The following is a 12,011-nucleotide window of genomic DNA, read 5'->3' as shown; positions in this document are numbered from 1 at the left end:
GTCACCTGTACACTGCAGGTAACTAAGTATAAAAGGGAGCTCACCTCTTGGTGTCCTCACTCTAGGAGCTGCAATAAAGGACTACAGTCTGTACAGTTCAAGTGCCATACACCTGCCTCGTGGAGTCATTAAGAGAGTGCTTGCACGTCGCCACAATAACTGGCAACGAGGTTACGAATTTCCACGCACAACATGTCTAACCTAAGCAACTTCCAACAATTCGCTGATGAGGAAGATTGGGATGCCTTTGTGGAAAGGCTAGAACAATTTTTTATCGCGAGCGACCTGGCTGGGACTCACCGATCTCGCTGGCGAACAAGCGCAGGACCACCCTGCTCAGCAGTTGTGGGCCCACTATCCATGGCCTCGTCAGGGACCTGCTAGCCCGAGCGAAGACAACAACCAAAAGCTATGGGGAGCTTGTAACCTTAATACAAGAACAACTTAAACCCAAAGAGAGTATCCTCACAGCCAGGCACCGGTTTTACACTCACCGGTGGCCCGAAGGCCAAGAAATTGCTAAATATGCTGCAGATCTAAAAAGATTGGCTGCACCGTGTGATTTTGGCGACCACTTCACCGAAGCACTAAGGGACATCTTCGTTATTGGAATTGGCCACGAGGGCCTCTTCCATAAGCTGCTCTCTGCGGACACTACGGTCACCCTGCAGAAGGCAATCAAAGTGAGCCAGGCATTCATGATTTCAGTCTGCGACTCCAAACGGATGATGACCCACACCCAGGACTCTAACCCGACGAGCACAGTGAACAGAATGGCGACTTTCAGAAGCAAGAATGCTGCCCCGAGTCCCGCAACCCTGAGTCCTTCACATGGGGCCAACCGGCTAGCCCCATGCTGGTGCTGTGGAGGAAACCGCAGGGCCCACCAGTGCCAATACAAAGACTATACCTGCAAAGGCTGCAACATTAAAGATCACCTTCAGCGAATGTATAGAAAAAATCTTATTCACCGAGTCGCTGAAGAGTTGGCCGATCACCCGGGCTCCGACACTGATGAAGAAGAAGCTGCTCAGCTCCTGGATAAGGAATACAGAATATATACCTGCTCCACTGAGAGTTCCCCGTGGAAAATGGAAGTGGAAATCAACGGTGTTCCAGTCTCGATGGAGATCGACACAGGGACGAGCCAGTCGTTGATGACACAGACAGCCTTTGAGAAACTCTGGGACAACCCCGCCGAACGACCAAAAATGTCCCCAATCCAGGCAAAGTTGCTCACCTACACAAAAGGCACCATCCCAGTCATTGGCAGCGTGGGCATCCAGGTGTCCCATGGCGGCGCAATGCACAAGCTCCCCTTGTGGATCGTTGCCGGTGATGGTCCAATGCTGCTGGGCAGAAGATGGATGAAGCAAGTCCAAATCGGTCGGAGCAACGAAAGCCTCCGGGCCCCGGCGATCGACATCTTACGTGGATCCATCGCAACACCTGGAAATCCTACCGTCCAGCTCGACTGCGTGGCGACAACACAGACTGCACAACACTGTGGCGAGATGATCCAACCTGAACGACCAGACCTTACCTTCTGGGCTGTGGCAGGACTCCGAGGGAAGAAGATTGGCGCAGAAGGTAGATTCCTGGCATCCGTGGCAGAACCTGGGGAGAAAAGGATCACCACAGCCTACCTCGCCGAGAGAGAGAAGATGGCGCCTGCACCACGAGGCGAAGCACCTGGAATCAAGATGGCCGCGACCAGACCACAAGGTGCACGTTGAGGTAGCAACACGCGTTACCGAGCGGCGAACGGATTGGGGTAAAGATTGCATGGTCCTCTTAAAGGAGACTGGCAACCCAAAACAATTAAAGGGACAGTTTCACTTTAGGCACAGCGATGCCGGTGATATTAAAGATAAAAGTATAATAAATGAATGCGGGTATACAAATGTACTGTTAAATGGTGATGCCGGCAAGGCTAATGGGAGAAATGTAACGAATGCTTCAAAAAGTGATGCAAGTAACAAGTTTGTACCGTTGATCAGTGATGCCAGTAATGCTAATGTGATAAATGTAACCTTGTACAGAGATACCGATACACAAGAAAGCATTGTAATGCAAAATGTGAAAGTGTAAAGAGATATAACAATATCAAGTTGACTAGTTGCAATCGGAGCCAATGTGTCATGTATGCTAAAGATAGAATGATAAATGATACCAGGTTCTACAGGTATAATGTCAATGCCAGAGGAAACCCCCTGTGGGAGACCCCCAGGTCCAGCGTGCTACCCGACCATGTAGCCTGTGCTTTCTGGACCAGTGTGATGCCCCAGGAAGGGTTCACACACACCCAGTGGGAGCAGACCCACTGCAGGGACAGCAGTCAATGGGCAGCACAGCCACCACCACTAGCAACTTACCCCAGATCGGCCCTACACCCCCTGGCCACTAGGGCCAGCACCGGGAGCAAGAGGCCAGTACCCTCCAGCTTTCCCAGCGGAACCTGGGATGACCAGACTTCCACCACCAATGGAGGACAAGGAACCCACACCGCCCTGTGGCCTTGCTCATCACCAAATGCCACCACCTACCCATTCTACAATGTATGTACCTTACCCATAGAACTTGCTCCACCACTGCGGAATCCTCCAACAGTGACACCCACATGGTCTTTTTATGAGGGGGGAGAAATGGATGAGTGCAGCCACGAGCACAGGGCTCACACCCGGCACCCACACAACCTTCACCACAACTCCCCACCATCCACTACTGATCACCCCCCATGTCATGGCAATAAGGACTTGGGAAAGGCTTTGGGGGGAGTGTTGTTATGTATGCATGTTAATGTTGTATTGTAACACTAGACCTGAATGTACCTTCACCCTGTATATACCATACCTGTACACCAGAGGGTGCTGCTGCTGGAAACCTAAGGGTCACCTGTACACTGCAGGTAACCAAGTATAAAAGGGAGCTCACCTCTTGATGTCCTCACTCTAGGAGCATAAAGGATTACAGTCTGTACAGTTCAAGTGTCATACCCCTGCCTCGTGGAGTCATTAAGAGAGTGCGTGCATACACAATAGTATTCCTTGTGGAAAAACACAGCAAGGATTGTGATATGTTGGACCATCTCAGGTGGTTTTAAATCCAGCCATTCAGTTAACTCTTGTACCTTAATTCAGAATGCTCATTTGAGTTCAGCACATCATTCATGAGGCAATACTACTGCTTCTCTGGGTATTGGCGAGGGAACTTCTTCTTTTGTATGGTAGTAGCAAAGCAAATCAGATGTCAATATCTTAAGTCAAATATCGAGGCCAAAGCGTGGATATCTTGTAGGCTGCCTGCAAATTTCCTCTGCGGGCATAGCTTAATGATGTGCTCCAGCATCTGATTAGGAGCTCCACAGTCACATGATGCGGATGCTTTAACCTTCCATCTATGGAGAAGGTTCGCGCCAACGGAAAAGCACTGTTGGCGTGAATACATGACCTCATCTCTCTCATTTGTAGGCAGGAGAGCATGCCGGGATATCTTAGAGATGCAGTGATCATGACAATCTTTTAAAAAGGGGACAAGTCCGACTGCGGCAACTGCAGAGGAATCTCCCTGTTATCAGCCATTGGGAAAGTCGTCGCTAGAATCCTCCTCAACCGTCTTCTCCCTGTGGCTTAGGAGCTCCTCCCAGAGTCGCAGTGTGGATTTCGTCCCCTACGGGGCACAACGGACATGATTTTTGCAGCACGACAGTTGCAGGAAAAATGCAGGGAGCAGCGGCAGTCTTTATACATGGCCTTCTTCGACCTTACAAAGGCCTTTGACACTGTCAACCGCGAGGGTCTATGGACCGTCCTCCTCCGTTTCGGATGCCCCCAAAAGTACGTCACCATCCTCCGCCTGCTCCACGACGACATGCAGGCCGTGATCCTTACCATTGGATCCATCACAGACCCAATCCACGTCAAACAGGGCTGCGTCATCGCCCCAACCCTCTTCTCAATCTTCTTCACTGCTCCCCACTGGAGTGGAACTAAAATACAGAACCAGTGGGAACCTGTTCAACCTTCGCCATCTCCAGGCCAGGTCCAAGACCACCCCAACCTCTGTTGTCGAGCTACAATACGCGGACGATGCCTGCATCTGCGCACACAAAGAGGATGAACTCCAGGACAGTCGACGTATTTACTGAGGCGTACGAAAGCATGGGCCTTACGCTAAACATCAGTAAGACAAAGGTCCTCCACCAGCCTGTCCTCGCCGCACAGCACTGCCGCCCAGTCATCAAGATCCACGGCACGACCCTGGACAATGTGGACCACTTCCCTTATCTCGAGAGCCTCCTATCAACAAGAGCAGGCGTTGACGACGAGATCCAACACTGCCTCCACTGTGCCTTTGGCTGCCTGAGGAAAAGAGTGTTTGAAGACCAGGCCCTCAAAACTGTCACCAAGCTCATGGTCTACAGGGCTGTAGTAATACCCGCCCTCCTGTATGGCTCAGAGACGTGGACCATGTACAGTAGACACCTCAAGTCGTTGGAGAAATACCACCAACGATGTCACTGCAAGATCCTACAAATCCCCTGGGAGGACAGACGCACCAACGTTAGCGTCCTCGACCAGGCCAACATCCCCAACATTGAAGCACTGACCACACTTGATCAGCTCCGCTGGGCAGGCGCATGCCGGACACGATCTCCCAAAGCAAGTCCCTTACTCGGAACTCTTTCACGGCAAACGAGCCAAAGGTGGGCAGGGGAAACGTTACAAGGGCACCCTCAAAGCCTCCCTGATAAAGTGCAACATCCCCACTGACGCCTGAGAGTCCCTGACCAAAGACCGACCTAAGTGGAGGAAATGCATCCGGGAGGGTGCTGAGCTCCTCGAGTCTCGTCGTCGAGAGCATGCAGAAATCAAGCACAGGCTGCCGAAAGAGCATGCGGCAAACCAGGCTTACTCACCCCTTCCCTCAATGGCTATCTGTCCCACCTGTGACAGGGACTGCGGTTCTTGTATTGGACTGTTCAGTCACCTAAGAACTCAGGTTAAGAGTGGAAGCAAGTCTTCCTCGATTCCAAGGGACTGCCTATGATGATGATGATGATGGAGAAGGTTGCAGCATCTACCATGATTAACGAGGGAACTGAAATTTACCTCTGCCTAAGTAGGACTTCTAGGTACCTTGATGATTGTCGCACTCTATTGATTGGTTCTGGAGTAGGGAGGTCAGCATTAGAGGGGCCGTACCATACATCCTGGCTAAAATGTCCATAATTATTATTTCCTGTTGCATCTTACATAATTTTACCCTGTAACGAGGCCTTGCCATGGAGCAAGCAGCAATCGGTGACCCCAACCAGAAAACTCTCAGCTTATTTAGTTAAGTGAAAGAAACATTCAAGACGTAAGTCAGCTGCACATGTTTCCAATAGCCTTGCCAAATAAAGCAATACCTCTATTGACCCCAGTAGTACATCAAAAGTCATGAATATTACAGCGCTTTCCCCCAACTACCTTAATTTCCCTGACGCCAATTAGTGTAGATGGTGACGAAGTTGTTTCCACTGCTTGAAATATTGGTAACAGTCGGACATCATCTCAAGATCAAAAGATCACAGAGGAAAGTGGAAGAATTTTTTCACACAGAGGGTTATTAGAACTTGGAATGCTTTACCACAAGTGGCTATTGAGCCTGACACTAAAATATCAATTAAAAGGAATTGAGTAAGGATTTGAAAAGGAAGAATATAAAAGGATATGAGGAAAGGGCAGGAAAAATTTGATTGAAGTAGAAAGCAACAGGTAAAGAACTAACAGCAGCATAGGCACAGTGGTTGAATTATACGATACATCACAGTACAAGTCATCCCAACTATTAACCCATACACTTTATCTTACAGATCTGTTCAGTGGGTTTTGTCACAATGCTTCCTCGTAGTGAAAATGTATGGCCGATGTCTTCTACTTCCGGTGTGCTCCTTCTGAATGTGACCCCAGTTAATTTTATTGGGTGGAAAATAGTGGGGAACGTGTGCTTAAATTTCCACTATGCGGTCCTGGAAGGTGAAGTTCTCTATCAGGAGCACGATTTGCTAAAGTTATTAATGGCTATCATGTACACTGGTCAAAAATAATTTAAACTCAGAATGTCAAGGGTTTAATGTAAATGAAATATGACCATGAATGGAGACAAATGCTGATATCAGGATGCTCCAGTAATGTAGGATGCACCCGTAATGTAGGGTGCTCCAGTAATGTAGGGTGCTGCTCCAGTAATGTAGGGTGCTCCAGTGATGTAGGGTGCATCAGTAATGTAGGGTGCACCAGTAATGTAGGGTGCTCCAGTAATGTAGGGTGCTCCAGTAATGTAGGGTGCACCAGTAATGTAGGGTGCACCAGTAATGTAGGGTGCTCCAGTAATGTAGGGTGCTCCAGTGAGGTAGGAAGCTCCAGTAATGTAGGGTGCACCAGTAATGTAGGGTGCTCCAGTAATGTAGGGTGCTCCAGTAATGTAGGGTGCACCAGTAATGTAGGGTGCACCAGTAATGTAGGGTGCTCCAGTAATGTAGGGTGCTCCAGTGAGGTAGGAAGCTCCAGTAATGTAGGGTGCATCAGTAATGTAGGGTGCACCAGTAATGTAGGGTGCTCCAGTAATGTAGGGTGCTCCAGTAATGTAGGGTGCACCAGTAATGTAGGGTGCTCCAGTGATGTAGGGTGCACCAGTAATGTAGGATGCTCCAGTAATGTAGGGTGCATCAGTGATGTAGGATGCTCCAGTAATGTAGGGTGCATCAGTGATGTAGGGTGCTCCAGTAATGTAGGGTGTTTCAATAATGTAGGGTGCTCCAGTAATGTAGGGCTCTCCAATCACACACAACTCTTCCAATTGTGTTCATTTGTGATTCAAGCAATGGCAGCACTGCAATTGCGAACTCATAAAGTTCAGCATCTCCAGAAGAAAAGAGATGACAATCACCTGATCATCTCACTATCATGAGATTAATTAAATCAATTATGCTAATTTAAAAATATCTTTAGAAAGAAATAATGAGAGTAAAATTCAACTTTGGCAGGGGAAGAAAACAGATGGTAGGGGATTGGTGGCCCATTATAACCCCTTCCCCCGATTGTCCTTTCCATTGTTTTGTTAATGTACCATTAGAGCATTGGAGTGGCTCAGTACAACTGGAGCAATTGGGCGGGGTATATAATAGAAGGCCAATCTACTAGCACCCATCTTGCATCCTTCCCAAAGTTGACTTTTACCCCAATGAGGTTTCCCTTTACATTAGCTGAATTTGAAGAAAATAATTTGATTGGAGAATATTGCTAAACAACATCCATATCATGTGAGTTCTTCTCTATTTCAGCTTTTTATACATTCTGAACGATTAAAACTGCGAGAACCATGTTTAATGTTTGTGCAGTTAGCTCTAAATTGCTTTGGGATTTCAAGTGTCGATATTTTTGAAGCATGCCAACAAAAATATTTTTTCCAAGATTTCTCTATTTGTTTTTGTACAGTTCTGCTCGTGAGGAATGTGTGGTTAACACCATTTGGCTTCTCTCTGCTCCAGGCTTCATATTGTGGCTTGAAGGGACATGCCACATCTGCTGTACTACCTTCCTACTTCTGGAAAAGGCAGTACAATTGCACACTTGATTCCATGTACATGCTCCTGTCTCCTGCAGTCATCTGCTTGCTGACAATGCGAAGCATGTGGTGCCAGCATGAGTTCTTGGAACAGAATTTTATAACAATGAACTTACACTTCTGGCCCTTCTCCTTCTGCAGGTTGCCTTGTTTGTGCAGTTTCTGATTGAAAACTGCTGCAGGATCTTTGGAGATGTCTTCACTTCCCTGTTTAGAGCGTTATCATCAAGGAAGTGTGAAAGTAGAAATGATGGGTCAGGTAAAGAAACTGTTAACCTGTCAACTATATTTAAAATTTAAAAAAATGAATTTACATTTTGACCAAAGCTTATAATTAACTTACAATTAATCACTGATTTCTCTGGCATGAGCCTACCTGAACTACCTTATGGCACAGAGTTAGAAATAACAAACAAGTGATTACATGTATTACAGGTCACATTTAAGTTTCTATTTTATTTACCAGCGAACATGAGTTAGCTGTGATTGTTAATAGACAGCATATCTGAATTTGACTGTTTTAATTGGTGTACCAAATACTGAGGAGGACCATAGTGCCCTGGTGTACCAAGCACAGCGGATCATTGTTATACCAAATACAGCGGCCCCCATCGCTGTATTAAGAGTTGTTACTGGTGTCATGTAGAAATTTAATTATACACAGATTGAAAGTTACTCATTTTGCAGTTTTCTTTTGTCATGTTGTTCATCGCTAAAGCAATATTTTAACACTGAGAATGAGGATCCTGGCACGATTTGACTGCACGCATGCTGTTGTTCTTGTGATTTGTTGCTTTTTTTCTTCTGCATTTTAGTAACTTGGAGAGCTAGAAGTACTTACTCTAGTAACTAAAGCAAAAGCTTATAGAAAACCCATGGGTCATGTATATGCCACTTATGCCTTGTGTATGCCACTTATGTGAGGGATTGTGGAGGGATGTGTGAGTTCAGGGCCAGAAGCCCAGGGGCAGCACGGGCCAGCCCACACTGCGGTATGTGTGTGCACTAGGTCCGTGCAGCAGAGCAGGCCTCTAGTTGCCGTGGGGAATCCTTGCCACAGGACCAAGACCTAGCTCTGTCAAGCCCATATGGTGGCTGGTGTGCAACGGCCACCACACGTTAAAAAAATCCACGCACAGGAATCTTCCACCCTTGAGGATGTAGTAGTTCGGGTTCTTCATTCGAAACACCTGTGAACTCATCCTTTTTTTTTGGCATGGAAGCAAGTCACCCTCGTTCTAGGGACCGCCTATGATGACTTATGCTTTTGTTCCATAAGGTAGTATTAGATGCTGGCTGTCTACTTTTAGGCATTTATATTGCATCCAAACTTGTACTGAATAGATTAGGAAAGAATTCTGAAGTCTTCAAGATTTGTTTATATTTCAGGTGTCAGCCTTGGTAATGAGTAACGCCCTTACCACTTGCGTCAGAAGGATATGGGTTTAAGCTCCACTTCAGAGAATTGAGCACATAATCTAGGCTGGCATTCCAGTGCAGTACTAAGGGGGCGTTACACTGTCAGAGGTACTGTCTATCAGTTGTTAAACTGAGGCCCTAGCTGCCCTCTCAGGTGCATGTAAAAGATCCCATGACATTATTTGAAACTTGGCCAACATTTATCTCTCATCCAACACAAGTAAAACAGATTATCTGGTCATTTATTTCATGTCCATTCCAAATTGGCTGCCGTGTTTCCCTACATTACAACAATGACTGCACTTCAAAAGCACTTAATTGGCTGTAAAGCACTTTGGAACATCTGAGGATGTGAAAAGTGTTATATAAATGCAGATTCTTTATTTAATTCCTAAACATCTTTAAATTCCACATCTTTAGAAAAATAAATCAATGTTACCTGAGAGTTTCAAGGTTATGAAGAATACAAACAAAATTGATCCAAGCAAATTGTTTGCTATAGTGGAGGATTTAAATACTAGGGGTCACAGTTAGAAACAAGAATTGGGAAGAGATGTTGGGAGGAATGTGTTCATCCAAAGGGCAATAGGCTTGTAGAATGGACAATGTAAATTATTTCAAGAAACAATTAAATGCCAAGCTAGAAAGAATTGAGAGATATGATGAAAAAATGGAATGGTGGGGCTGATCTATTAACAAAGGATGACCTTACTGGGCCAAATAGTCTTCTCCTGTTCTTATCAGTTCTTACATTACAACATGGTAAGCCAAAATTTATGTTTTCTATTTCCTCTTGCAGATCTGTCTTCATTTCAAATGCATGACTCCTCTTATGATAGTCTGGAAAATGAGCTCAACGATGATACTAATTCTCCATCGTCTAACCTAATGGCAAAGAGAAGCCAAGACAATAGAAGCAGGGACTCTGTTCTGACCTGGAGCGACTGTGATCTCGACCAACCTGAGGATGAAGGAATTCATGTAAAGGTTCCATTGAAAATGAAGTCCTGGCAAAATCCTTCAGCTTCCCAGAATAAAAGTGTGAGCTGTCAGTTTTCTAAAAATGACCTCATGGGCTCCAACAGTTCTGATTACTCCACTTGCAAGGGGCTCACAGTCCCCAGAAGGCACAGACGTTGTTCAGAGCCCAATATACTTCCTCCTGCTTCGCAGTTTGCTCAACTCTACCAGAATCATGACACTGTGATTCGTAAAACTAGCTGTGATGCTGTCATGACTCAGTCAGATGAGAATTGCCTTGTGCAACTGCAAATGCTACAGATTGAGGGCCAGAAACGCAGTCTAAACATGGGCATTGATCTGGACAAGTCCAGCAATGGCAGTCATAAAGTTGCACAGAAGGAGTCACAGAGGAATAGCCGACTTCAGCCACCTCCACCCCTCAAACTTAATATCTCCTCAACAACCAGCAGTTCCAGTTTGTCTTCGCCTGGCACTTCGCCCTCAGGCTCCTCGATGAGCTCACTTGATAGTGCTTTCTCACACAATGCAGAATATTATCTGTTCACCCCAAGTGAAATGTTCTCACCATCCTGTTCAGCCACGCAGGCTCAGAAAGGCCAACCAGCTATGCTAGCTAGCCCCAGTATCTTTAAGCACTTTTCTAGCCTCCTGTCCCCTGGACAGGATTCAGGCACAGCTATTGCTTCCTCCTCCAATGCACCAGAACAACACAAGAGAACTACTAGCCTGACAGAGGAAAGTTCAAAATGTATCACTGAGAAGAGCCCTGTCACATTGCACCCCAATAGTTGGCTGAAGAAAAATGGAAGCTGGACACTTAGAAAAAAGGAGAAAGGAAATAAGCTTGAAGGCAAACGTGGTCCGCTCTTTGAGGAAGATAAAGAAATGTCCTATAGCAAGTTAACTGTTTCTGCAGTGGCAACAGAAGGTCTGGCTCAAAATGTGGACAGATGCCAATCTGTTAAACCACCTTCCTATCAGCAGGCAATCAGGTCACCACTGTATAATACAGCTGCAAAGGAAAAAGGATTGATGGTCCAATCTTCGAAACCTTTACTCCAGCAGGGACCTTCTGATTCACAGGAACTCACGGACAGCTCCGTTGCTTGCAGATCTCCTCTGTTGAGTACAGCCAATGAGACTTCTCCAGGACAGGGTGGACTTAATCACATTCCTCGGACTGTCTTTTACGGGCAGAATTCGTCGTTATGTCTTCAGTCGACACCACATCAACAATCATGCTCATTCACGCTGGGGGCAAAGTTTGCCCAAAGAGCAGCTGATCGACGCTATTCTGAGTTGGTAACTCCTGCTCACCGGGACTCTCAGAGCCACGAGGACATCTGTGAGAGTGCCGCTAATGCAGATGTGTCTGGGAAAAGGGGCGGGATGTTCCAGGAGAAGAAACTGTTTTCATCGACGAGTGGACCACACACAGCTGAGCAGGAGCTGAGTAGTCGGCGCTCCGTTGTTCTTTCTCAGAGTGCAGCCAAAGCAGTTAAGGATTATTTTTTTCAGATAGATGCTGAGAACTGTTTGATAAAAACACAGGAAGTGACTGACGCTATGATCAAGAGCAAGAAGGAATGGCAGAAGAAGTGCTGCAGTGATCCAAAATTTGAAGACTTTGAACAAGTGTTCTTCTCAGAGGAGTCTTATGTGTAAAAACCTGTTTATAAAGTGTCATATTATTTCTTTAAAAACCTATTTGACGATATGTTAATTCTGGTTCAATTCAAACTGCCTTGTAACATTATTACAGCATAGCTCTTAACACTTAATCTAAATAGCTGTAAGTACATTTTTGACAGAATGTTAAATTTGAATTTTTTACATGTATGCTTTATGATATTTGCAGGTCTTGTATGAAGAAATCTGCTTGTCCTTTGCAAAACGAAAATGTATTTACTTTTGATTCAAAAAAATTAAGTTGTTTAAAAATTACTTATATTTTAAAAATAAAGATTGCTAAGTGGGGATATGCAAAGAACTGTTCT

At 45.8% G+C, this 12,011-nt stretch overlaps 1 protein-coding gene across 1 annotated transcript in view; it reads left to right on the top strand.

The window, feature by feature from the left end:
* The window catches only part of LOC139274829 (rho GTPase-activating protein 20-like), a 165,820-nt gene extending 154,067 nt beyond the window's left edge, over positions 1–11,753 (top strand). Inside the window, exons 14-15 of the mRNA XM_070891528.1 lie at positions 7,753–7,870; positions 9,830–11,753. Coding sequence (XP_070747629.1) covers positions 7,753–7,870; positions 9,830–11,679 — 1,968 coding nt within the window. The 3' untranslated portion in view covers positions 11,680–11,753. The remainder of the gene's footprint in view (positions 1–7,752; positions 7,871–9,829) is intronic.
* Positions 11,754–12,011: the final 258 nt, after the last annotated feature.

Source organism: Pristiophorus japonicus, chromosome 10, assembly GCF_044704955.1.
Source record: "Pristiophorus japonicus isolate sPriJap1 chromosome 10, sPriJap1.hap1, whole genome shotgun sequence".
Taxonomy (NCBI): Eukaryota; Metazoa; Chordata; class Chondrichthyes; family Pristiophoridae; genus Pristiophorus; species Pristiophorus japonicus.
Note: the sequence above shows the minus strand (reverse complement) of the source record. Positions and strands in the feature narration are given on the sequence as shown.